At 38.0% G+C, this 27,840-nt stretch overlaps 2 protein-coding genes and 1 long non-coding RNA gene across 5 annotated transcripts; 1 reads left to right on the plus strand and 2 right to left on the minus strand.

Moving 5' to 3' along the window:
- Positions 1–1,535: 1,535 nt before the first annotated feature.
- Positions 1,536–21,113, minus strand: LOC132123599 (large neutral amino acids transporter small subunit 4-like). Of its 2 annotated transcripts, XM_059534345.1 has the most exons (15): positions 20,961–21,113; positions 19,243–19,428; positions 15,802–16,030; positions 15,626–15,681; positions 15,469–15,545; positions 8,192–8,284; positions 7,980–8,113; positions 7,174–7,376; positions 5,417–5,560; positions 4,782–4,799; positions 4,009–4,135; positions 3,772–3,904; positions 3,441–3,514; positions 3,235–3,358; positions 1,536–2,656 (listed from the first exon to the last, which is right to left on the minus strand). In XM_059534345.1, the coding sequence occupies exons 2-15, from the start codon at positions 19,400–19,402 to the stop codon at positions 2,495–2,497; spliced, it is 1,734 nt and encodes a 577-aa protein (XP_059390328.1). In that variant the 5' UTR covers positions 19,403–19,428; positions 20,961–21,113; the 3' UTR covers positions 1,536–2,494. The 2 variants fall into 2 exon arrangements, with proteins under 2 accessions (XP_059390328.1, XP_059390329.1); XM_059534346.1 differs by lacking the exons at positions 4,782–4,799; positions 20,961–21,113 and having other exon boundaries at positions 19,243–19,402.
- On the plus strand, positions 19,391–24,166 carry LOC132123600 (uncharacterized). Its single transcript, XR_009426541.1, has 3 exons — positions 19,391–19,507; positions 23,740–23,856; positions 23,970–24,166. It is a non-coding gene; the product is annotated as an uncharacterized LOC132123600 (long non-coding RNA).
- Positions 22,695–27,449, minus strand: LOC132123598 (NLR family CARD domain-containing protein 3-like). Of its 2 annotated transcripts, none has more exons than XM_059534344.1 (8): positions 27,194–27,449; positions 24,809–26,680; positions 24,161–24,583; positions 23,965–24,051; positions 23,708–23,791; positions 23,533–23,616; positions 23,364–23,447; positions 22,695–23,284 (listed from the first exon to the last, which is right to left on the minus strand). In XM_059534344.1, exons 2-8 carry the CDS (start codon positions 26,626–26,628, stop codon positions 23,191–23,193), a joined length of 2,676 nt encoding a protein of 891 aa, XP_059390327.1. In that variant the 5' UTR covers positions 26,629–26,680; positions 27,194–27,449; the 3' UTR covers positions 22,695–23,190. The 2 variants fall into 2 exon arrangements, with proteins under 2 accessions (XP_059390327.1, XP_059390326.1); XM_059534343.1 differs by having other exon boundaries at positions 24,809–26,685.
- Between the last annotated feature and the right edge of the window lie 391 nt (positions 27,450–27,840).

Here is a 27,840-nt window from a genome sequence, read left to right on the forward strand (position 1 = left end):
CAGCAATCAGCACCATGGGTTCTTCTAAGCAGTTGTCTAGCAAACTGAAACTGAAACTAGTTGACGCTCACAAAGCAGGAGAAGGCTATAAAAAGATAGCAAAGCGTTTTCAGATGCCAATATCCTCTGTTCGGAATGTAATTAAGAAATGGCAGTCATCAGGAACAGTGGAAGTTAAAACAAGATCTGGAAGACCAAGAAAAATATCAGACAGAACAGCTCGCAGGATTGTAAGAAAAGTAAGTCAAACCCACGTTTGACTGCACGATCCCTCCAGAAAGATCTGGCAGACACTGGAGTGGTGGTACACTATTCCACTATAAAGAGATACTTGTACAAATATGGACTTCATGGAAGAGTCATCAGAAGAAAACCTCTTCTACGTCCTCAACACAAAAATCATCGTTTGAAGTTTGCAAATGAACATATAGACAAGCCTGATGCATTTTGGAAACAAGTTCTGTGGACCGATGAGGTTAAAATATAACTTTTTGGCCGGAATGAGCAAAGGTATGTTTGGAGAAGAAAGGGCACAGAATTTAATGAAAAGAACCTCTGTCCAACTGTTAAGTATGGGGGTGGATCGTTCATGTTTTGGGGTTATATTGCAGCCAGTGGCACAGGGAACATTTCACGAGTAGAAGGAAAAATGGATTCAATAAAATTTCAGCAAATTTTGGATGCTAACTTGATGCCATCGTGAAAAAGCTGAAGTTAAAGAGAGGATGGCTTCTACAAATGGATAATGATCCTAAACACGCCTCAAAATCCACGGTGGATTCCATCAAGAGGCATAAACTAAAGGTTTTGCCATGGCCTTCACAATCTCCTGACCTCAACATAATTGAAAATCTATGGATAGACCTTAAAAGAGCAGTGCGTGAAAGACAGCCCAGAAATCTCAAAGAACTGGACTTTTGTAAGGAAGAATGGGCAAAGATACCTCAAACAAGAATTGAAAGACTCTTGGCTAGTTACAAAAATCGTTTACAAGCTGTGATACTTGCCAAAGGGGGCAGTACAAGGTATTAACTCTGCAAGGTGACCAAACTTTTGCAGACACCATTTTTTTGTTTTCTGTTATTTTGAAAGTGTAAATGATGGAAATAAAATCTAACTTTTTTTGACTTATAAGGATGTCTAATCGGTCATTTGATGCCTTTTGGAGATTTTTCCATCTTTTATTGGCATCTTTATGCACATTAATAAAAACTTTTACCTGGGGTGCCCAAACTTTCGATCCCCATTGTATATATGAGGTTGGAATAGAACGCATACTTTGTAATGGCTAACGTAAGCACCTTTGTAATTATGAAAACTGTAGTGCATGATTTATATACGATAATGGCATCTAATCTCTTTACTGAGAGTACACTGTGTCTCATTTTATACCCCTAAACGCACAAAACAAAACAAGAAGGGATCATACTGCAGGTGACTACATCTGATATGAATTATTACTCTAAAAGTGAAACACCCTGAATAATTGTTAGAGTCAATACAATGAAAAAACACTAACAAGTGAAGCTCAACCAGCAGTACTGCATGGCTAAGTGGTATAGGGTACGGTAAGATTGGTGTGGAATAGTATTGCTGGTGAAGATCAGTCTCTTGATCGAAATGTGAGGCTAATCCCCAAAATACCACCTTCTGAATGTACCGATATGTACAAAATGCATCATCTTGCATGTAGATGTACTGAATCTGCATGACAAAGCAAATAATAGCACTATTCTCATACTACAGTTGTGTTTAGGTTACATTAGCCTCAGGTGCCATGTCCGAATATCCTTTAAAATCAGCCCAGTTCAGAAAAGGTGCAGTTTCATGCTCATGCTGTCCAAAGCATGCTGGTACTGCATATGATGTATCTCCCCCACTTCCAATGAAAACCCATATTCAGCTTGAAGGCAGTTTGTCATATTCAAACCTTAGTGAAGGGTCCTCATCTCGCTAGCTGAGAGCAACGTAAAGTGTTCATAGTGATTTAAAATCAGTTCACAAAAATGCAGAAATGTTTGAAAGAAACTTGGCAACATAGATGAACACTAGTTATGCAGTAATACTCTGTTCAGGAAGCGTCATCAGGCTCCCTCAAACTTAAGAAGATTTCACTGATTCTGCTTCGTTGTGCTGTGAAATCAAATCGTGAGAAAAAAGGGGCTTGCTCTTCTTTCTTCTCAGGCAGTATGTAAAAGGCATCATTTGTTTTTCTAGACCTGCCTTTCACAGTGTCCATTCAGTCCATTGCACATAAACATGTGTTTTTGTGTGGCACATTGTGAGACTCTTGGTTGCTTTGGCTGCATTTTGTGCCAGTCTGAGTGTTACAGTATGTGCCTGAAAATATGAGTGTGTGTGTATGTGTGTCAGACAGAAGGAGGAATCAGGGAGGTGTTTATCACTATTCTTGTGACCTTCCGTTCTCTTCTTTTATTTCCCACCATCCTTCATCCTGCTCTCTATGCTAGCTGCTGTCATTTGTGCGTTGCGGTTAGACAAAGGCCTCAGGGGTTGCGCTGTTGTTGATCTGGACGTAGATCTTGGGGTCTTCCTCGCGCTCTTGCTTCTCTCGACGCAGCCGCCTGCCGTAACACAGAAGATAACTGGGCAGGCAGAATCCCAGCATGCTCAAGACCAGTAACCCCACGTTAACCTAAGCAGAAAGACATTAAAGCTTGGAGATGAGCAAGCACAAATCTGAAGTAAAACAGATTATCAAAAAAGAAAAAGAAGGCAGGGAGATCTGGATGCGAGCTTGTAGTTGATTGTAAGAAATAGCTGGAGTTTAAAAGCATGCCGACTTAAACCATGGAAATAAAGTATGAAACATAACTCTTAACAATCAGACATCAAAACTTCAGATTGGCCGCTGATCTGAATATTTATACTTGCTTATTTTTATTATATGTTTATGGTGCCTTTTTGAAGCCTGGACACTATATGCTATGGAAGCCCATTTATTTGCATTTTTTTTTTGTCTCACAATTCTGACTTTTTTTTCACAGTTACCTTTTTTATGTTTTATTCTGTAATTGCAATATGTGAACTGAGAATTCTGATAAAAAAAAGTGTGAATTCTGGGGATTATATTTTGTACTTCGGCAAATTTTGCCAATGTTACTCTCCCTTTGTTACATGGATGATAGAAAATGAAGGTAAATAAATCAGGGCAGAATTTTCATTTGTGGATGCACAATCTCTTTAAATATTAGTAACCGACTGTCTGCTCACCCAGAGTGGATCTCCATCCAGCGGGCCCATCATGGCCATGAAGAGAGGCTGCTGCAGCAATGCAAAAAGTGCACTAATAAGGGACTGCATTCCCGTCAGACTGCCGAACTGAGAAGAAGGGTACCTGCACCCATAAAATAACATTGTTCTTTAATCATGTTTAAAAGCAACATCAGTCAACACCCAAAACACAAAGCCATACTCACACAGCTGCATACAAGCCGCCAACGGCAGAGTGAATGAAGCCTCTCACAATGGTGTGCAACACAAAAGACAAAATCTAGGAGGAAAACAAAAAGCCAAGGTTACTCAGTTCTTCCCCAAAGCAAAAATAACCCTACTTTATGTAACACATAAATAATGAGAATCTAGCTTTTAAACAAAGCCAGAGTCAGTGCTGCCACTGAGGGGTGCTGTTGTGCTACTACAGCCCAATCTATCCACTGCTGTAACTTGAGTGGCTCTGCACCACTTTCTCTCCAATTGGGTATTCTATTATCCTGCGGGCAACAAGACTGATGTTTTGCTCTCAGTTACCTGTAGAGGAAGATTGGGCACAAGGCAGGTCAATCCAAAGCCGACCAGCAGCAAATTAGTGAAGATGAATGCACGGGTGGCATTGATGATCTTCTGGATCTGCCTGTCGCGTTTCTTTGGCTGAGTAGGATCCCTGAAGGAAAAGCCACATTACGCTTGTAATCAAATAATAATTACATACTGGACTGGTTGGCGGTAAGATGCATTAGGCAGCAGGATGCACATCGTCACACTCACTTTGCAACTTGTTTTACATTTTCGTCCTCACACTCTTTGAGCTTCCAGTCCATGATGTAACCGATCACAGGGGCCGTCAAGAGACACAGCAACTGTAGCACCCCGAAGATAGATGTGTACGTGCTCACTGAGAGAGAAATAAAGTTGAGTCTTAATATTGTTTTAAGGGTCATTACATCAAAAGAGATTAATTTTGGCAAAAAAGAATGGCAAATTTTATGTGCTGCTACTGTAATACAGATATTTTGCTAGTCAGTAAAATGGCAAATCACTAAGAAGTAATAATATAGTAAATAATTAAAAATGCACCTAATGTCAAATTAGACAAATTATTTATTCATATATTTATTTATTAAACATAAAATATATTTATCTATGAATACATACACATATACAACAATATATTAAAATGTATCAATATAGCTTGAGATGGAATAATGCAATTTATTAAAACTAAAACATATTATTTTTCTCATAAAATGTAAAATATCAGAAATTTACAGCCTTTAAAAATGGAAAATACACCATTTCATAGAATGACCCATGAGGTGGACAGATGAATGATTGGATGGACATTATACTGTGCACTGATTCAGATGCATCATAGCAATCTCTAACCACCAAGGGCTGGGTTCATGCTTTTACATGACAACATGAATCAATGTCAAATGAAGGTGGAAGAGGCGGTGGAGGAAGGAGGAGGTAGAAACACGGTGGGGGGTGGGGTGAGAGAAGTGAATCAAGAATGCATCTAATTTTGGCTGCAGTCTTACCCATTTCCATCCTCTCCACTGAAAAAACACACCAAGCAGCATGAAAAAGTAGAGAGAGTGCAAACAGAGGACAAGAGACAGACAGCAAGGAATAAGGAGCGTGAACCTGCTGTGGCCATCTGACTACATAAACACATGATTAATAGTGTTAGGCAGCCAATCACTGCATGTGAGATCAGAGAACAATTAAAAGGAAAGCTGTAAGAGGAATAGGTTAGAGTGCATCAGTGCTTTTTTTAATGGAAGTTTTTTTCCCATGATTTTCTCCACAGGCACCTCAAAGACATGAACATTTTAAATGCACTGCAAAAATTAAAATTAATTTATTTAAGTGTAAGTGATTTATAATAGATTAATATTCTATTACTATTATAATAATAATATAAAAATAATACATTTATATAATTTATACATATTTACAATTAAAACTACATAAAATTTAGTGTCAAATATTCAGATCATTTCAAACATAAGTGTTTGAAAAAATAGAATGGAACCTTAACTACCGAAAACCAACTGTTGCAGAATGTTCCATAGGTGACATTCAGCATTTGAGCAACAGAAACAGCTATTAGCCTGAAGCATCAGACAACTTGTTTGGCAGCATGATGTGAGTATTTGTCAAAAACACATACCTTTGCTTAGGTCTCCATATGCAAGTGACTCCAGAATATTATTCATGGCCCCCATGTAGAAGATGAGACGGAGCTGAGTCACACACATTGTGATGAGGCTGAGCATGAATATGGGGCTAAAGATGCTCTGCATGAAGGACTGGGCTGAAAAACACATTCAATAAAACTATTATCAATATCAATCATTTTTATTATGCCAAATTTAATTGACTCCTTAGTTATATTTCAAAATTGTACACTGTGATTGGACAACCATATGTGCCAACACCTTTAACTATGCACATATTCTTACTGCCATACCATTTACAAAAGCATCTTTCCATTGAAAACCACTGTGAACTTGATCATGGCAATTTAAGCTGGATGCTTCAATGCCTTGAAAAACTGCAAAAGCATGTAGGGTCAACGGGGTGCTGTTCCCATGGAAAATGATTCTGCAGGTATTTGGATGGCCAGGCAACACTTTTATGCCTGGCACAGTAACACAGAGGCCGGGGGGTTTGAGTTTGTTAATAATCCACTAAATCGAGTGCCAAAAATGCACACTGCCGCCCACTGTCCAGCACTAGAGAGGCCTTAACGCTGCCTGTTACCTGGTACACTGGGAATCTGACCTCAGTGCACCTGATATGCTCTGGAACAGATGCACAGACACAAACAAACTACCTCATTATTTCTCTAATTACACAAACACACACACACTTTCCAGGTGCTGCAATGAGTCTGACAGTAATTGACTGCAGTAATGGAAACACAGGGTGGTGAAGGCATTAGCGCTTTATGGATGACAGTTAGACTGGATCAGCATCAGTCTCTCTTTCTCAAAGATTTCCAGCTGCATCTCTAAAACAGCTCCTCGGAACTATCTGACCTCTCCCTAGCCACCTTCTCCAACCCTGCCAATTTTAGCCCCAGACGTACCCCAGTGCCATGGGTCCTCCAAGTCTGAATCAATTGCACGGTCCGTTTACTACAAAAGAGCCCAACCCAGACCCCCGTTGAGTGTTGCAAAACCCCCCAAAAAATGTGCCGGCAGGGAGTGGGGGCATTTTTGCAGTATTCTGACAAGTTTGAGGTGAATTTGGAATAATTGCATGACACAGATTTGGGTTAGTAGAAGCAAAGTGCAAACACAGCATGTGCTTGCAGCCTCAAATGGATTGGCAAACTCCAGATGTCAGAAACAGGGTGTAAAGCTAACGAAGGAATCGGTAGATTTGGTAAGCCAATTGCCACTATTCTGCCTTCATAATTAACAATCAAGTTACATTACAGATAACTTTAAATTACTACAAAGTTTGATTCTTCAGGGTCTTCATGAAATGTGTGCAACATACTTAGGTTAAAATTCCTGAATGGTTGTGTAAAACAACACCCTTGTAACCTTGTCAAAAACAGCTCTGTGCACAGTGACCCGTTTTGGTGCATGTCTCTTTAAATGATAATGAGCTACTGCTCACCCTGCCCCTCTCTTCCATTTTTTGTTTATTCGGTGGCACATTATCATCAAAAACAAAACTAAACAACTGCGTCCTCAGTGCCTCTGATGTCAGGAAACAAAAGAAGACTCTTATGTTCACTTTTACATCCAACTACAAAACACCTGTATTGTTTCCGAGACGTTGACGCTACAGCTGCTAGAGCGCAGATGGCTGAAATATCCTGTCCTAAAACTTTTATTTCAAGGTTTCAGATTGTTCAGATCATCAGAATTAAGTCTTGTCAATACAAAACATGTCAGTAAGAATGATACTCACATTCCTCCTCAGACTTGCACTGGACCTCCAGGTCAACGGTGGACAGGCAGAGTTTATTACCCTCTTGGGTGGCCAGCTGTTGAGGATTGTTCTTCATTGAATGGCCAACACTCAATCTCCGACCAACAGTGGTCACCTGCCTGTAGAACTGTTTCCCTGTGATCTTATGGTCAAAGCCCAGCCAGCTGAACTTGATCTTCACGCTATTAAAGGGACAAGGTTGAGCGTGAGACAATAAGTGAATTCCATTCCATCAGAACCTTCAATAAATGGATACAGCAAACAAAATCATGGCAGATCAATTCAAATCTTTGTTTTTCTTCCAAAAATGAACCCAATTTATGCTATTGCTCAAAAGTTTGAGGTCCGTAATGCTATTTTGTGTTTTTGAAAGAAGTCTATTATGCTCATTAAGGCTACATTTTTATTGCATTATATGTGAAAAACGTATTTATTTGAATATATTTTAAAATGTAATTTATTCCTGTGATGGCAAAGCTGAATTATCAGCTGCCATTACTCCAGTCTTAAGTGTCACGTGAACCTTCAGAAAACATTTCTTCTTATTATTAATATTGAAAATGGTTGTGATGATTAATATTTTTGTGGAAACCGTGATGCATTTTTTTCAGGTTTTTTTGATGAATAGAAATGTCAAAACAACAGCATTTATATAAAATAGAGATCTTTTGTAACATTCTAAATGTCTTTACTGTCACTCTTGATCTATTTAATGCACCCTAGCTCAATAAATGTACTTATGTAAAAAAAAAACAGCAATGCACAGACACACTGAACACACATACGTGTAATCCATATCCTCGGGTCCAGGGAATGGCTCGAGTGGCCAGTTGAAGAAGCAGTTGATGTAGACCAGGCCGGCACAGCCAGCCCACACCAGGAGGATGGTGATGAAGGCAACACCAAGGTCATAGATCACCTGATAGAGCAACAATCATCATCATTATCACAGATTTAAGATTGGCTTAAACAAGTCCAACTTGGGCCTCAGGTTTACCTTTATTCCTGGGAAGGTGACGGCGGAAGAGGCATAAGAGCCAATCATGAGTGCGATGAAAGTGGAGCGGAGATCACCAAACATGCTGGGAAGCTACGGAAGAGATGAACAAGGGAAATCAAAAACTTTTCAGGTTTGAACTTTTTTAAAGACTGTACTTGGGCCCAGTGCCCATCATGAGTAAGAAAGGCAAATAGATTTATACATGTGAACATAATATACAAGCCATGAGCAAAACAAACACAGAAATGTTGTAACAGGATCCGCTGTAAATGACAAAACATGTCAAAAATAGCAAAAGGTATGAAAGTAAACACATCAGGGTAACAGTGATATTCTCTGATGGGAGCAACATCTTTGCTGTGAATATTTCTAGCAGTGAGATCGTGTAAGGGACGCTGGAGAAGCTTGCATAATGCTGTTGCCTTTAAGCTGGGCGGAGGAGTACAGCACTGGCTGTTCCGTACTGCACTGTCAGGATAAACAACTGTCAGACACCACCGAGAACATACAGAGGAAGGAAGAGAGCCTGAACGACTAAGATAGAGAACGACAGAGTATCTGAGAAGGAAATGAGGCAGAGAGAGCAATGTATTCTTCATTAGTATTAGTAGTATGCATTGTATTTTTTAGTGCTCAATAGTATTCAAGAGAATATTCTTAAAGATCATTAATCTACAGAACACTTTTACATTTTATTTAATTATTATTCATTTAATTATTATTAAGTTAATTTTTTTATTATTATTTTTAAAGATTTATTTCAAAGTAAATTTAATTTAATATAGAATCAGAAACAGAATGAGATTTATTTTGTTTGTTTAAGCAAACAAAGAATTTGTCTTGGTGACGGAAGCTTCCGGTACACACACACACACACACACACACACACAAAACAAGACACAGATAATATAAATAAAATAGGATTTAATAAAACTGCATACAATTAATAATTAATATAATTTCATCAAATAAATTATGTAAAAATAATTCATAAATATTCATTCCAAATTTATAATTTGTCACTTATTTTTATTTCAATTTAATTTAAATAATGAATTAATTAATTAATTTTTTTTTATTTTTTTTTTGCAAGTTTTTACATTTTGTCAGATTGTTCTACTCCATGTTTCTTATTTTCTGTGTATTTTCCATTTTCTCTGTATATACAAATCCTCCATCTATGTCCCACCTGTTGACAGTTGCCAGCTGATAGTGTCTCTACAGTAAATGGCATCCACAACACACAGTTCAACATCGACACAGATTTTCTGACAACTCTCTGAAGTTCTCCGTTGGAACCCAACCCAGACGTTCCTAGAGCCTAAATATCCCAGATGTAGGGTGACCACCCGTCCCGCGTAACGCGTGCGCGCACAGCGTTTGAAGCCCAATTCATGCGTCCCGCAAATTGAGACTGTGTCACGCAAAATCAATGCTTGCTCAAAAAAAGTTGATGGCTCTATATCCTCGAGCCCCAGGCAGCCAAACGAACATTACTTGACAGTTCAGCACGCTACTGCGAGAGCGGGAGCGAGCGAGTTTGAATGAGAGATGAAGTTTACATCTTTATTATTTCTGTTTTAACGTTTTTCCTACATTATTTATATTAAAATATGTTATGTAGGCAATAACTCAGTTTACTATTTGACTAATTTACTGAGGTGGCATCGTTGTTAACTTAAAAAAATGATAATTTGGTGGATAATTGACATTTTTCCGTTAATAACAGGTAGTGTATTCCGATGTAAAATTAACAGTCGCCTGTGGACGCTCAACAACCATCTTATCTGAGCTCAAAACGCTGCTTGAGCAAGTGTCAAGATACTAAAAGTAATAAATACATAATTATGAACGTTTATGTGTGTTTATTTTTGTTCTCAGTACGTTATTTTAATAGCAATTAATGATTATGAACATAAAAGCATTACAATATATATATATATTATTACTATATACTATCGATGAAACCACAAAGCTGACGCGGGAGGTATGTATAACTGCAATATAAAATAATTTTGAGTATTATTGCTATTAGTATTATTTTCTAAAATTAGGTAGATGTAATATAAAAGTACACATGGCAATGTTTTTGCAACAGCTCCAAGTCTCACGCGCAGTGTAGGTTATACGTCACTGTCCGAATCCGTTCACTTATTTATTTATTCACTCCTTCCTGATATAGTGAACTCAACTGCCATACACTATATAGGGATTAGTGAATGAGTGAATTCCCTTCACTTGAGTTGTGATGTCAGACTTTTTTTTTTTAACTGTTCCTGTGGTGTTGAGCAACTACAATTCATTTTAATCCTATAATTTTATATTATAATTTATTTAAAGTGAATAAATTGTAATAAAAAATTAATAAAATAGCTAAAGTAAATCGTAAGTGGAAGTGCATCTGTCAATTCTGTCATGAGCATACATCAGCAATTACACATGTTTAGGGGAATAGGGCATTATTAATATACCATGTAAGGTGGTATGTGCTAGAAATGGGTAAACCAATATCAGTGAGTCTGCCCATGGGGTGTCCCACATTGTCCCTCAGAAACGTACCCCTTGTCCCCCCTTGGGCTTATTAGCAGGTGGTCACCCTACCCAGATGACACTTACAATACCTCTCACATTGCATTGCGCCTGTGGCTGGAGAGGCTGTGTAAGAACAGTTTTTGGCTAATGGACTTTGAACAGAGCCAATGATGAACAGAGCTCCACATGATGAGCCTGTCAGACAGAGAGTAATGGCTATTTTCTTGGAGTTGAGTAACATAAGTATCCAGAGACTGTATCAAGAACACTCACTGACAGCTGAAACCATACACCCCTCCCCATCGCCCCTACAAAACATGTAGTCATCTATAAAATCGTCTTTACTGCGATGTAAATTATTTTATTTATTTGTAAATTAAATATATTTTTATTTTATTTTTAATGTTGAGGTTTTGTGGGAAAACAAGTCAATTAATGAGAAATCACACATTATAATCGTCGTTATGATTTTGGGTTACTCATCCCCGTTTGTGCAACATATGACCACAGAAAGCTCTCAAATCCTTTTTCATGCTCTTTATCGTTCTGTGTGAGGAAGGATGGTGAGTCATTGGAAATGGATTGGGGGGATGGGGATGAAGTGCTTTAGTCATGCTTGCTACCATGAGAGAACGACAATGAGAGAAAGGAAATGAACACAGGGACAGAAAGAAAAACTCTTCAAGGCAAGCCAGTGAAAGCTAGTACAGGCTGGCCATATCCTGACATTGCAAAGTCCAAATATAACTGCCAGAGGATCACAGATAGTCTGTCTGTCAGTGATATTCATGATAGGCCTGCTTAATATGCACTTGGTTATTATTTGTTCCACATTTAGCTGTCTGGTTGGCCCTGATGCATTTTAGATGACTAATTCTAAAATAAAATAAAAAATAACATTCACATCTCGTTTTAAGCCAGAGTTCAATGGACACACGGAGAACACCAGTGTGAACGACATGAACAGCTTGTCTTTGATAACGATGGCACGAGTGTTGTTTAATCTAATAATATTTTCTGAAGTCTACCAGCTCTTATTCCGCCATTATAACCCAATTTTTCTATTCTCTTCCTCACATGACTCACCATCCTAAAGAAATGGGTTATAAATGGATTGAAGGCACAAATACAAAAAAAGAAAACAGCATTAGTGCATCAGAGAGAGAGAGAGAGTGAGACAGAGCTGAGATCAAAAATAACAGGATATCCCCAACGAATCCCTTATTTTATAGCTCAGAGGTTGTTATTTTATATATTTGATTCCTTCAAAAATTTATAATTTATGATATACTGTACAATAAGAGTATAGAGCTATAAAATGAATATGGATTAAATACTAATACATTTACTGCTGGACTATTAACTGCTGAGTGCATAAATACAGAGAGTCAGATAGAGAGAGAGACAAAAAGTGAGGAAAAGAAAGAGGAAGGTGGGTCAATGGCCAACTTCATCTAACTTGGTTAGTTTTAAGAATTATGAGGCTAGGTTATTTCTAGAATATAACGTTCAGAAAAGTTTCTCTTCAGCAGTTCAGTAAAGTTCAATTCAAGTCTACAGACCTTATGCAACCTTATGTATGCAGCCATCTTTAGAATTTTGTCTTTGAGCTTCCTTTTTTTCATAGATTTTTATAGCTGCTGTTTCTATGGACCATTATTCATAAGCTGTCTGCTATATTGGAATGGTCAAAGTAGGTCCATGAACACTTGAGATCAAGTTGTCTATATTTCTGCAACCCTAGTAATATACATGTATGAATATCTTTCAGTGCAATAGACTTGAAAATGATTTTGTTAAATTAAATACAACATGACAAAAAAGAAAATACAACCTATACTGTGAACCCTAGGTTCTAACCTCTCGCCACAACAACTAGCAGTGTTAAACACACAGTTGTACAGAACAGCTGGGAAAAGGTTATAAGAACACAACGGTTGAGATAACAGTCTGTACTGTTCCACTATGCACTCATGCATGTTAGTCTCTCTCTCTGTGTGTGTGTGTGTGTGTGTGTGTGTGTGTGTGTGTGTGTGTGTGTGTGTGTGTTTTTCTCTGTGTATATGTAACAGATGGACGGTTGCCCGGACAAACTGAGGCATGCTGCAAAGGTAGCACAAGAACCCGGGACAGAACATCAACAACACAAGCACAGAAACTGGTTCGAGGAACTGCCTTCTGTTATGAACTCTCGAGACCCCGATGAGGTTTTCTATGACCTCAGAGCAGCGTGCAGAAACAAGAGACAACCACCCTTCAGCTGGCAATGAGCACAACTTCATGTTTACTTCAACCCAGTCTGCTCTCTTTACATCTCCTGTTGATGTTTCTCAATATGAACCCAATGCACTGCACTGAAACATGAAACTAGACAGAGAGAAACAACTAGTGGTCGAACCGATATTGGTTTTTTGACAGCCAATGCCGATAACTTGGAAAGCAGTAGAGCCGAGATATATATATATATATATATAATATTAATATTTAAGAAATGTTAAATAATTTCACAATGGATTAAAAATAAATGTGCAAAATAAACATAATTTAGATTAAAAAGTATTTTTTTACAAAAACATATTTAATAAAAATATAATTAAGAAGGAAATACACACTGAAACCAAAGTATGCATTCTAAGGTAGCATACTAAACAGAACTTCACATGTGACTGATTTGCACAGACAGAATTATCTGTGTAGCAGTCAGCCATGGCGCTACCATTGGGCCCGGACCCATTTTGGCCCAGGCCTATGAGTAGTGAGTGATTTTAATTCTAGCAGTTCATCCAATAAGCAGCCCGAGGAAAGCTTTGAGTGAAAGCTTCTCAGCCAATCAGCGGCTTCTACCCCACGTGTGGACTCTGCATCATCACCAGCAAGTGATCCAATGAAATGAATGACGTTGGCGGACATTGGTTAGAATAGTATTCTATTTTGAATTCAGCCACTGTTTTTAAGAGTGAATCATTGAATCATTCACTCTACTAATTTGTTCAAAAACACTGATTCATTCAGAAAGCTATGGTGCTTTGAGTGTTTGCTAAGGTATTGTAGGTGGTTTCTAGGCTGTATCTTTGGCATTGCAGTGTGATTGCTTGGGTATTCTACATGGATGTTATGGCATTACTAGGTGATTTCTAGGGAGTTGCTAAAAACTATTTTAAAACTATTTTATACAATCTATGTCAGTGGTTCTCAACCTTTTTTTTCCAGCGGGCCGCACTATGGTCCAGTGCAAGTCTCGCGGGCCGCACGCATTTAATTTACATATTACGTCACCAATACAAACCAACCTTATTTATAATATTATAGCCTAAATATTATGATATCTAATCTATTACATTCATTGAAATAAATAAATAATTCTACTCCCCATAAATAAAGCACCTGATGCTGTCGGGAGCTAACCAATTATGTGAGATTCAGCTCGAAAGGAGTAACAGCATAAAGAAGTTGCGATTGTAAAGCCTGTGTTAATCTTTCCGGATGAGCAATCCGGACGCTTACACGGCCAGCGCGGACGCAGACTTCTTCCATTTATACTACTTGTTCTGAATGTGCAGGCTGATGGTTCGCTCTGCAACAAACATGTTAACAAACAATTGCCCAGAATTATTGCACATCGCTGTCTTTATATTCATTTATTGACGGATTGCACAGGTTCGAGTAGCAATGAGTTTCTTCACACTGCCTGCACGTGCAATTGAGCTTTTGAAGCCTACTGACCACGCGCACCTATCCGCGGAGTCGTCTGCTCAGAGCCTCGGCACACACTCTCCGAGGATGATTTTTACGTCATGCCTACCTAGCGGTCCATAGCGGACTCGCGGACGCAGAAAGTATAAGGAGGCTTTAAGATGCAGTCTGTAAGACGCGCACGGGAGCATGACCCTGACACGTGACATTGCAGAAAATGTGTGTTCACAAATGTAGCCTATGTTGATCCAAATATGGAAAGCACTTTCGAATGTAATAATATGAGGTACTCTCCAGAGATGTTTTGCCACATTTCTTCAATTAAGGATTGCTACGTAGTATATGGTGTTATTTGCCTGAACTTCTTCAAGTGTGTTGCGGGGCAAACTGAAAATCCAGCACTTCTACTTCACTACTGATACTGCGGCTATTCTTGTTTGTAGGTGTTCATTCGCTGGCATTTTTCACATTTCTTTTTTTCTCCCTTAAAAACAAATTTGTCCATTCTGATGCTCAATTTTACCTTAACTAATGGCTGTTGATGACTATTTGAATTGAATTCTGCCAAAGTGCGCGCTTGTATGTGTTCGTTAAATGCGTAATGTTATGTGAGTAGGTCTGCTCATGTCTGAAAATAATATATGAAAAACAAAATAATTTCACATAAAAACATTAGGATATAGCTTATATTTCATTAGTAGCGTACATTTTTTAATTAATGTAAAAAATAAAAATTAATTGTAAAACTGAAAGTTTTTTTATTTTCTTTTTATTCAGCATATGGCGGGCCGCATTTGAATTCGTGACGGGCCACATGCGGCCCGCGAGTTGAGAACCACTGATCTACGTTATTGTCAGCCAATTTTAGGATGCTGGAAATCCAATTAAGAAAAGGGTCTCTATAAAGATGAATAAATGATGCAGCAGTTTTTGGGAGCAGGAAACAGTGGCACGTGGCCAGTTTACGAGATAGCGGTATGGTCTTTATGCAAGAGACAGGAGAGGACAGGACACCCATGGAGACCCACAAGTATTACATGAGCACTTACTGTGAGCGAGGTGAAGGTCATGCACATTCCTCCAAATCCATTCAGCGCCAGCGCGAAGAAGATTAGGATGGAAAGATCTGCGAAAGAAAAAGATAAAGGAGGTCAATGACAGCGGGGACAGATAGGTATTAACAGTAATGGTGGATTGCATACATACTTCTAGGGTCACTGGCCCCATATGCAATCATGACGCAGGAGAGGGCAAACGAGGCACTGTGAAAAGATCATTTCATGTTATTGAAATAATAGAAAAGAAAAGAAAATTAATAATACTTTTTCACCATATAGTGCATTTTTATTTAGTGTTTTTAGGTGCCAGTTTTCCTCTTGTACCTGCCGAGCAGCCTTAATTTGCGTGGGCCGTATTTGTCCATGATGATGCCGAGGGGCAGCGTTATGGCGCTGAGGAGGAAGGAGCCGATGGTGAAGGCCAGGTTCAGCATTTCATCTTGCTCTTTACAGATGGACCAGCCATTCATCTGAAGATTATCCTCCTCCTCACCTCTCAGGACTTCTGTCGTTTTGTTTTCATTCTCAGATATATTCTTCCCTGTACTGTTACCTGGAGGATTGGAGAGGGCAAGACAGAACTGAGCAATCTAATCACCAAACATCCACTAACCAGTGTGGAAATTCATGTCGGTTTAAGCCGGTCTTTTCAGCAGGGTTGTCAGCAGTCACACTCTCACATGTACAATGTACACATGGACTTACTGGAACTCTGACTTCTAGAAAACCAGTTATAACACTCTGGGAAGTGAAACAGGAAATGCTTTTGTGAGATACAGTGGCCACCATTGCGTCCCCCTCCCAAAGGGGCCAGGATGCTGGGCAAAGGGTCAAATAAAAAGGCTGCTATACACTGTAAACAACTATCAGAAATAGCATTAGAGTGCATCTGAACCCCCCACTGGAGTTCAGCCTCTTAAAACTGCTAAGGCATGTGCAGCTTGACTAACATTTAACCCTGTTCTTTCACCCTGGCTTCCCTGGTTGTTTTGACTAGAGATAATCACGCTTTGGCTGGACAACAAGTCTCTTAATCGGTTCTTGAAGATTCAAGAAAACCGTTTATATGTATTCTTTTGACATGAAAACAGCCTTGAAAATGTTCTGGAATAGCTTGTTCTGAGCTGGACAGATGGGGAATGGTGCTGTTTGCGGCATATGGAGGAAGCTGTGGACATTTGTGCATGGGATTTTTGTTCAAATGTGATAAGTAAACAAACAAATGAGATGTGTTTGTGGAGCAGAGATGGCCTGAGTAAGTGATTAAAATGAGAAGAATTTAGTTAAAGCTCACTGATTGATTATTAATAGACATATCTGCTTAGCTTCAGATGTTTTCCTGAGTATTGAAGGAAGAGCTGAAGGAAGTCAATACACTCCAGTTTCAACAGCTGCAGCAGTTAGCTGTAACAGACTGACACAAAAAGTGGCACGTTTTTACTCTTCTAAATAAAATGAGTGAATAATAAAAGGATTCAGTCTATTCAGTCTACAATTTCAGCCACATTTCACCTCAAATTCAAAAGGTAAAAAAGGAAATATTTTACTAAATTCAATGGATGAAAAAATAAGGCTGGTAAAATATTTTTTGATTGTTATATCAAAATGTATTTTATGTTACACTACCTTTTTAAAAGATAGGGATCAATATTTATTTATTTATTTTTGATACTTTTATTTAACAAGTGCACATTAAATTAATCAAATGTGGCAGTAAAGTTATTTATAATATTCCAAAATATTTTTATTTCAATGCTGTTCTTTTGAACAGTCTATTTATCAAAGAATCCTAAAAACAAATATGAAAAACAACAACACAGTTTCAACAAAGATATTAAACAACACAACTGTTTTTAAATTTAATATTTATAATTTTCTTTATGTTTGTTTGAGTACCAAATCAGCATTTTAGAATGATTCAGTCATTTCTGGAAATTCAGCCTTGCCATAACAGGAATTAGTTACGTTTTGAACAAATGGTTTGGTTAACATACGAGAATACTTTCAAAAAAATTAAAAATAAACTTACAAACCCCAAACTTTTTAAATGTAGTATACTTTTTCATAATAAAATTTCAAATAAAAAAATAAATACAATTGTATAAATATGTTACAAAAAAGAGACCTAAAACAGGCTCCATTTTCTTTATGTTTATTATTTTACCTTTGCTTTGGGGGGAATTATGACTTACAGATGTTCTTGCATGTTTTGTTGGATTCACCTTTTAGTTCTGTTCAGATGAGCAAAGAGCTCTATTGTTTCAGTTCCCACTGTTCTACTAGATCTAATCAGCAACAGCAAAAACCAGAGAGAGCCAGGCCTGATTTTTCATTTGCTTTGAAATGGAGAAGTGAAAGAAGAACAGAAAGAGATTTCAACACGAGTCTGAAGTACAAAAAACGTCATGAACTCAGACTCGGTTCAAACTGGGCTGAAGCATTTAGCCAGACAAGCATTTTCCTTGTCAGTGTTTCCTCACGCCTGCTGATTAAAGAGAACCAACCAGCTGATAATGTGCTGTGAAAAGCTGAGTCCAAGGAAAGTAGGTGAGGAAATGGCAAGTTAATCTCATATTTACACTGAGCAAATGCTTGAGCCACATTTACTTCCTTGTGTCATCAGTCATGTGAGTCCTGGTGTCTGGAATCTCTGAACTAGATGCTGACAACAGTTGAAATGAAAGACAGAAGGGAAGTGTGAATGTACCGGACTGCAATAAGCACTGATAACTGTATCCTCTCTCACTATCCCATCAATAGAAGTGTCAAATTGGTGTTGTACTAGTTATCACTCAACGTACGCTAACAGCAAGGACATCTGTGTTCTTGTGTTTGGAATTTGAGCCTCACACTTCACATAGTAGCATGAATCACAAACTCTCAAACAGGAGATAAGTGAAGAATGCCGTCCAGACGTGCCTTTTAGATCATGGCTATCAGAGCGTTATAAATTGTTTAAGAGGCAGATTTCATATTTGAAAAATAAATCGGGGCCAGTTCGGAGCAGCATGATTGAGCCTCCTGACCAGACCTGTTTTCTCTATCAAAAAAAAAAATATAATAATAATAATAATAATAATAATATATATATATATATATATATATATATATATATATATATATATATATATATACTTAAAACAAGAAACTAAATATCTGCCAAATGTGGTAAGAAAAAAAGTCATTTTGCACCTCAAGTAAATAAAATATTTACTTAAAATTCAAGACAGTTTATATATTTTACATTAATTTTACATGTATGAAATACACATATTATATATATATATATATATATATATATATATATATATATATATATATATATATATATATATATATATATATATATATATATATATATATATAATTTTTTTTTTTTTACTATGCTGTATTACATTCACTCATGCAATGAAGTAATTATAAAATCTAAAAACTGTGGCAGTTTTAGAGAACAGCCTCTGTTGCAAAATAAGAAAAATTTCGTAGGTCAACTCAACATCTTTGCTAGATGCATCCCAAAGATGTTTTAGGTCAATCAGTTAAACATTTATTGTTTAAATCTGAGTGGGGAAAGTGTGATAGCAAAGCTATGAAAGCCATTAATATTGTATATAGGTAAGATTTTCCTTTGATGCTCACGTAATTATTTGCAGCATTCAGTCTGGCATCGATAGCACATTTAATGTCTTTATGAGCGTCAATAAATTTATGTTTGTTTCTGTACCACAACCTGCACTGAAAGCACTCTTTTCTCCCCCTCCTTACCTGGTTCTGTGCAGAGGTAGGAGTAAAAGCCCTCTGATTTTAGCATAATGAGCAGTGAGCCCCATCCGAGCAGAACAGCAGAGAACAACAGGTTCTCGATGACCGCAGTAATCGCCATCCACCATCGCCTGGAGAAGGCTGTGGCCAGTGAGGGGGCCATGACTGAAGGAGATGATACAGTCTGTGCTGGTAATACAGAGAAAACCCCGCTAAACTAGGAAATCCTGTGAAAGTAGCAACAGAATTGGGTATTAGATATTTAATGGTAAATATTAAATAATATTATTACATTTCAAAACCTTTTACATATTAAATACATGTATAATGAGACATTTTACATTGTTATATATTTTTTTATTCTCCCAACGATTTCACAACATTGTTTTTCACAGCATATATTGAATGTTCCTTTGTTGCCAGTTTGTCATAAGCGCAACTCCCTCAGAACATCATTTATATCCCGTTTCTTTGTCTCGCCTTGCTATAAAACAACTCGTAAACAAAAAACAGCTGAGTTCCAAAAGAGAATGTTGTTGATTGAAACCCCGCCCACTTATCCGCCTCTAGTCCCGCCCTAATATCCTCCGATTGGCTGTCCGAACGCTCGCTTCTCCCCTCATTGGCTACGCGATAAACATATTCAGAGAGCAGCTCCACGTGAGACCAGGATCCAGCCGGTTCGAACCAGTGCGTCGCGATTCGATCGCTTTGTGTTCCTAAATATCTTTGTGCAAAATATATTTAACCACAGGGGACGTGACATTACGTCGTAATTATACGATTCGATTCTGTTTGCTTTGCATAAGCGAAGCGGTTTATGGGATGAAAATAGAAATCTTGCTCAAACCGTTTTATATGTTAATTTAAGCTTCATAATAAACATTGGAAATCGGTCGTTTTACTGGTTGGATCTATTTGCGCGCGGTGTCTCCTTTGTGTTAACGATAAGCAGTATCCTGCGCAAAACGAGCATCCCTAAACTGGTCTGAACTGGACAGGCATCATCATCAGTGCCTCCGCCTGTGTGTGTATGTGTACCCCTTTCCCCTCCTTCTTTCATGCACACAGAGCTCAGCTGTTCCGTGGATACACTATCTACACACTCAATAACAGACGCGTAAAACACACTTCCTGCTTATCGAGTCACACTATTGTTCTGCACTAGGCTAAATAAATACTCGCTGTATAAATGCAGACATTGTAATACCTCATATATGATGTAGCCTACAAACAGTTATATTTTCCATTCACCATATGAAACTGCAAAACACAGTTTCTGACGGCAGATGTAAGAACAAGAATGAAATAAAACGCCACGTACATGACAACCATTAAGCATTTTTTCAGAAATAAACAACTGTCGAAGCTATTAGTTTGAATATAAGTTGAATATAATACAGCTGTTTGTGGTACATATTGAACAAAGATGCGGGATAAAACTAATACACCGCTTTATAGAAATCAAATAACACGTTTCAGTCCAGCTAGTGTCATAACGCAAAAAAACATGCATTGATATGATAAAATACAAAGATTTAAGAATAGTGGAAATCTGATAATCGTTATCATGGAAGAACTGGGGAAAACTATCATTTTTAAAAACAACATCTAATGTAATACTTCTTCATAAATGATTTTTGAACTAATACAATACTAATACAATATCAACAGTCTTAACGGTTAAACTTACAACAGAACATCCTTATAAAAATGTATACCTATTTTCCTTCACCAAATCCTCGCTTCGGCTGTCTTCAGAGTAGAAAAGGAATAAACAACCTTCTGGTGCCGATTTCACTCTTTGGGTTATGTTCATACATCAATTTACTTTTCAGCATCTCTTATTCCCGATTTTATATTTGCACCGCTTGCTTCACAAAAACAAGCCAACTTTCCCATTGGCTGGCTCCTGAGCTAGAGATGAAACCAGCCAATCAGAGCGCAACTCGGCTAATATATATATATATATATACATATATATATATATATATATATATATATATATATATATATATATATATATATATATATATATACACACACACACACACACACACACACACACACAAACAAAAACAAACAAATAAGAAACAGTGCAAGCCGTCCTCATAATTCATGATTTCCCATAATAGTAGCAAAGCTGGTATATTACTGCAAAAAGCACCAAAAGACTGACTTATGTACTAAAGCATATAGTAACATATCGTCATTGAGATCGCCAGATGTCTCGATGAGACATAGCCTACATTAAGGTTTTCCCAAGAAAAAGGAAGTCACTTTGCTCTCTGGCTCCTATCAGATTTAAAGCTCTTTTCAAACTTCTGAAGTTGCATTTATCAGTGGTCTGTATAACAAATATTATTCGCATTGTATAAATAGGCTAACCGAGTAGAAAACATAGCCTAAAATAACGTTCATTATAAAGGGGAACTGAACATATGACTAAAGCTCTTTAGTGTTGTTGTTTGCTGTAATGTTAATTTTTTCTAAGCACCAAACTGAACAAAGGGATGAGTCACAAAACATCACGTCGGCATCTGGTGGTTTAAATGAGCAACTACATTGCGGCTATATACATGGCTATTTTATGAGGGATTAGCCTAAGTATATTAAATATTCCTCCGGTACCAGTATGAACGTTTTTTCTTTTCTTTTTTGCACGTCAATAAACTTAGGCAATGTTTGAGACTTATCACAACAGACGTGTGAATGTACATGAATAAGCTTTTGCATTCAAGGCAGCATGCATCAATATAGAATTATACCTCTGACGCAATTCGGCTGAACTTTGAAGTGATGACAAACCACAGACTCCATTACTAAACTGGAATTTGGAGAATCCATATAATGTTTATTGAACATATGTTTATACATCTTTCTTTTGATTATTGCATAACAACACTTGTACTTTGCATTGTAAGCACTGCTAAGCAATAATACTTATAACAATTCACATTTCATGATGTTATGACAATTAATGATATAACAATGCATGAACTTATTTTATTCAACTTTCAGAAAGAAGACAGGTATGCAATGCTTCAAAAATAAATTATCTGACACAGATCTATTTATCTATCTGTCTGTCTGTCTGTCTGTCTGTCTGTCTGTCTGTCTGTCTGTCTGTCTGTCTGTCTATCTATCTGTATGTATTATTAAAAATGCTTTTAATATACACTTCTGTGATTTTAGCAATGTTTCATATGGTATCTTTAAAATACTGTACATGCATTTACTAACCAAAGAATACCCTGGCTTTGTGTATTTTACACTTACATTTTTACTTCTGTTTATGAAGTTTCTATGAGCAACCCTGAGCTCTGCATGTAAAATCACCCACAAAAATGGAATAAACTATTTTATTCTCAAACTGGTCTGAGATACTACAGCAGAAAAGACAAAGAAAACAATAATTTATAAAGAAGTAAGAGAAGAACAGATGTAAAAAATGTAACACACAGCTTCAATCAAACCTGACTGTTTTGGGTTTAACTAAAGCTGCAACAGATTTTCAAATAAAAAGATAGCAGTTCTTTCACAAAATATATGCAATTCAATGTCATACAAATGACAGCTCCTTAAAAGTCCAGCAGAGGGCAGTATAGCCTGAGTGGTTAAAGAAATAGTTGTTTATAGTGTAAACACACCGTAATGACGGATTTGTTTCTTACAAGCATCCTGCTTTTCGCTTCACGAGACTTGATGGACTGTTTGGATTACTTGCCAGATGCGTGAGAGTTGGCAACCCTGGTTTAATGCATTTTCAGCAATTTTTTCCTTTGGGGTGAGCTATTCATTTAACAATCTAATATGTATTAAAAGTTTTATATCAGAGCAATTGTACCAATATGTAAACTAATGTATGAATAAAATGTGAGTGAAAATGAACCAGTTCTGCAATGCAAATGATGTTTTAGGGGGCTACTCCACTGGTTTGTTGGTTGTGGGTCAGATGCAAACTTTAATGTCAAGGTTTGGTCTGGTATTTGCAAATTCTTTAAGTTTCTTGACACCATCTTTGGTAAACTTGTTGTCAAACAACCTGCGATGAATAAAAAATATATTTGAGGCATCTGTGTTACACAAGCAACTGAAGTAAATCAACTCGAAACGTTTCTTACCACAGATACTCTAATGTAGTGTTCTCTTTCAGGGCAGCCATGAGGACTTCTGCTCCTTTGTCTGTCACTAGGTTGTCACGAAGTCTGTACGATGCAGAATGTTTAAACACATTGAACTTTGAAGATGAGTAAATGATCTGAGAGACTGAAATGTCGGAGTCTCTTTTACCTGATATCCGTCAGTGTGCGATTCGTCCTCAGCAAGTCTGCAAGATAACCAGCTCCAACATCTCCAATTTTATTGATGGCCATTCTAATAAAAATAATGATATTGCAGACATAAGACAAGTGCAACATATGTGTATTTGTAGCTAAACAATATTTTTTTTTCTTCCACTGTTCACCTGAGATCAGTCACAGTATGGTTTTCTTTCAGCGCTTCTACAAGGATCTTCAGACCTTCACAACCAAGCCCTGTTGCAACCACCCTATATTGGACATACACAACCATAATAAATTTGCACTTGCAGCATGACTATTTCCTTTTATACATGTAAGTATTTATCATTTTATATATTTTTTTATTTGGCATTTTTATTTACTTTATATATTTTTAAATGACTTTATTTAAATAAAGATTTTAATTATTTATTTCACCTACCAAAGCCTCTGAATGCAACAATCTGGGTTTCTCAGAACAAGGGATAACACAGATGCTCCCTCTGACCCAAGAGGATTCTGGCCCAGGCTTTATGTAAAGAACATACAATAAATATCACAAACAAAATAAATAATATTTAACGTTAAGTGTTTCACATCTGCCTCCGAACAATTATACCTACAGTTATAGTATTTACCTGAGTGTTGAGAAGAGAGGAAGGACTGGTAGGAGCTGGTATAGTCCTTGAGCATCAAGTCCTTGAGCATCTAAATTCAAAACCTGCAGATCTGGATTGAGCTGTAACAGGAAAGCCAGCTCGCTCCAGTCCCTGTTTACCGAATCGGACTGATCTGAGGTCTGCTGTGAAAGAACCTTCATCCAACTCTGTAGCCGCTGTGACAAACCAGGGTCCTGGGCCTCATATAGACAGTGACAAACATTGACCTGCCTCTCCGGGCTGAGGGTGGAGCTCTGGAGTTGGGAGTGTAAGAGATGAAGGAGGAAAGGTGGAGTCGGGTCTGGAGATGGGTGGCAACGGAGCAGATGCATCTTGGGCCCATCAGGGAAAAATCCATTTAGAATGAGACGTGTTCTAGGAACCAGCAGGCCACTTACAAACCTGGATAAGCAGAAATGGAGTCAATGTAAATCAAAATGTTACAACCTGAACCAACCTTTCCTTGGTATTAAAAGGTCAATTGATATGATCTTTGCATTCAATACTCTGTATGTGTGAATTGCATTTTTTATGTATATTTGAATAAAAAGACAAACAAAAGATGAGCATCACATCATTGAGCTGCTAAGGAAATGCATTTAATATGACAGCAGTTTTATAAGGTACCTGCAGAAAAGATCCATGTGTCCAGACTGATGTCGTTCACCATAGTGAAGGGCCTTCTTAATACGTCTGCGGAAGAGATGCTGCGGTCTGCTGAATTTGTTAACAGCTGATGCCATTTGCTTAAATGCAGATTGAAGGTAGCGGCCTGTGCTTGGTTTGAGGCCTGAAAATGGATCTGATCCTGAGATTGACTGGAGAACATAGTACAGGGCAGCAAGAAACTCCTGCACGCTAGTGTGGATAAAATGAAAGCCCTTTTCAAAGGTGAGAGACGCTCGATCCTCTTTAAGTATCTCCGAGAGGAACACCTGTGAGAGTTTGGTGCTATCCAGATTAAAAGAGTTCAAATCAGAGCTTTCAAAGATGAACCGTCTCTCCAGGAGGCCTTTGAAGGCCATAGCTCCCAGGCTTTTGAGGATTGGCTGCATTTCCCCAAGGACATGAGGGGCGTGCTGAAGCCTGGTGTGATGGGAGCCCTCGCTACGCCCTTGCACATGGAATAGCAAGACAGATTTAACAAAGCAGCAGTAGATTCCAGAGATTGTGACTGGTTTTGAGTTCTCCTCAGAAGATCCCAATGAAGAGTTTGGTTGGTTGGTTTCCCCAAGGCCTTCTTTGTTTCCTGGCTTGGCACTTATAGAATCAGGACAAAGGAAGGAGCCGCCATCATGCAAAGCAGTGGACACAATCCAACAAAACGCGGGAATGTGGCACATGAGTAGAAGGGGCTTATGGGACGACACTGAAGCCCACACTGCATCGGCAGCCTCAGGAGAACTGCAGTTCTGCTCAAAGTACTGCTTCTGCTGAGCTACAGAGAAACCGAGCAGACTGTAAAACTGGCTGACCAGAACTGGAGGAACTTTGGAGACCGCGTGAGGTCTGGAAGTTAGGAAAATGGACACTCCTGGAAGCAGATTGCCTTTGATTAGGTTCACCACAATGGATTGTATAGGTTGCACACGCTCAGGATCCGAACACTTGGGAGTGTGTTCAAAATTAAGAGGGTAGCAGAACTCATCCAGACCATCTAAGATGAGTAAAAACTGGGTTGGGTTTGAGTTCAGTAACTCATGCAGGAAAGGTTTCAGATGGATGTAGTGATCCAAGAGCAGGTCCTGCAAGCTCTGCTCTTGAGTTATGAGGTTCAACTCACGAAAGGACAGAGATAGGATAATCTTAGACAAGTTGGTTTCTGCAGCCCACTCTCGCACCAGGCGTCTCACAACCGTGGTTTTCCCACTTCCAGCAACTCCTGACAGCATGTTCACACCACTTGCTGGGCTGCACAGCAGATTCTCATAAACGTCCTTGAAAATGCAGATCTCATCTGCATGTGTCCTGAAAGCATCCCCGACTCCTGCTGACTCATGTCGGCGTTGAGAAGACGATGCATAACCAGCTTGTCTTGAGAAGGTGATATCAGTCCAGCACCCGGTCTGATCCTGTCCCAAAGTCTGTCCTCTGATGCTGAGATAGTCCAAGAGGCCATGCTGTCTGGCCAATATGTCCTTGTGTTTTTTTAGATGCTCTTGCCTGTTGGCCTGTCCTAGTTTGGTGGTCTCATCTTGAACACTTGGTAGTATGTAAAGAAAAGCCCTGCATGATTCTTCTCCTCTCCCATGTAACACATCCAGCAGAACTCTCATACATTCTCGCTCACCCAAAACAGCTGAACCTCTAATAAGACTGAGGTCCTCCTCGGTCACTGCACCCACATTAAACAGGACGTCTAGAAGGCGTGTCAGGTGTTTGCTGTAGTCCTCCACCAGCTCCACACGACGCTGTTGAATCTCTGCGCTACAGGGTCCAACATCCATCACTTTAAAAGTTCCCGATTATGGGGGGCATTTGGGGACCCCTAATTAAAGCCTAACCTTGCCTACAAAGGAAGTCAAAACAAAATGTTTAAAAAGTCAAAACTTTATTATTTAAATAGAAGTAGGCATATTTCAGAAACAACGTTTCACAAACAATAAAAGTCACAAGCTTACAAAGGCTAAGTGGCGTTTTTGGAGGTGACCATGGCATTGGCAACAGTCATCGAGCATTTTCTGTTTAGATCGGTGTGGGACAAATCCAAAACATCGAACTTTATGGTTTAATTCAAATGTATTTGATTACAAATGTATATGGATAAAACTTAAATCACAAATATGATCACAAAACATTTGGTTTATGTAAAATCTTCTTAAATATAACAGTGGTTAACAATAAAAAAATTCGCGCGAATACGTCACACCCGGAAAACGATCAGAAACTCCTTTAAAAAGTCTACCCCCATTCAATTTACTATATAAATCATTGATAGTATATTAACAGTTCCAAATAAGTACAGCGAAAAAAACAAAGCGAAATGATTTAATAAATAATAAACGAACTTACATGGTTACACGCATTATTCCCACACTTCGGTAGACTCTCACTGATTTAACAGCTGCTGAAAGTGAAACTGTCCTGTGCGATACAGTAAACCTATTGTGATCAACTCACATCTTGTCAAATCCGAAACTTTATGGATTATGTGTAGACTACTACTAAATGACACGTTTATTCATCGCTACAGTAAAACATTTTTGGTGTCTGAAATATGAAATACTCTGTGGCCCGTTTTCTTCTCCAAGTCACCTGATATATTGTGCAATAGCAGAATAGAAGAAGTTGAAGGATCTCCGCCCAAGTCAAGAGTCACTCATACACTTCTCCGAATTCGTCTTTTGTATGTGGCTGCTTTCTGTTTACCACTGTATACTAATGAATGATATCACTCAATTCTAAGTTAATTCAACTCCAGCAGTTTATCGTACAGACTACTCAAAAAAACTTGTTTTTGGTGTTCATTTATTCAATAAAACCTTTGACAGACAAAAAAAAAAAAAAAAAAAAAAAGACCAAACATCAATTGCCAATGATATCATAATGGCAATATCTGTCACTCTTTCTCCCATTCACTTTCTGTTTTTTCCTGGATCATGGATTTAATAGATTTATTACATTTGTTAAATGCAAAATTACATTTCCACTAAATGATA

This window comes from Carassius carassius, chromosome 41 (genome assembly GCF_963082965.1).
Source record: "Carassius carassius chromosome 41, fCarCar2.1, whole genome shotgun sequence".
NCBI lineage: Eukaryota > Metazoa > Chordata > Actinopteri > Cypriniformes > Cyprinidae > Carassius > Carassius carassius.

What these genes read in the sequence shown, in the direction of transcription:
- LOC132123599 (XM_059534345.1), bottom strand. Translation starts at nt 19,402, where the DNA reads ATGGCCCCCTCACTGGCCACAGCCTTCTCCAGGCGATGGTGGATGGCG. An exon ending in CTACCTCTGCACAGAACCAG is followed by an intron (nt 16,031 to 19,242) that starts GTAAGGAGGGGG and finishes CCAATCCTCCAG; the next exon opens with GTAACAGTACAGGGAAGAAT. An exon ending in GGCGGCTTGTATGCAGCTGT is followed by an intron (nt 3,359 to 3,440) that starts GTGAGTATGGCT and finishes TTATGGGTGCAG; the next exon opens with GTACCCTTCTTCTCAGTTCG.
- LOC132123598 (XM_059534344.1), bottom strand. Translation starts at nt 26,628, where the DNA reads ATGGATGTTGGACCCTGTAGCGCAGAGATTCAACAGCGTCGTGTGGAG. An exon ending in CCTCTCTTCTCAACACTCAG is followed by an intron (nt 24,052 to 24,160) that starts GTAAATACTATA and finishes CTTTACATAAAG; the next exon opens with CCTGGGCCAGAATCCTCTTG. An exon ending in CGCACACTGACGGATATCAG is followed by an intron (nt 23,448 to 23,532) that starts GTAAAAGAGACT and finishes TGCATCGTACAG; the next exon opens with ACTTCGTGACAACCTAGTGA.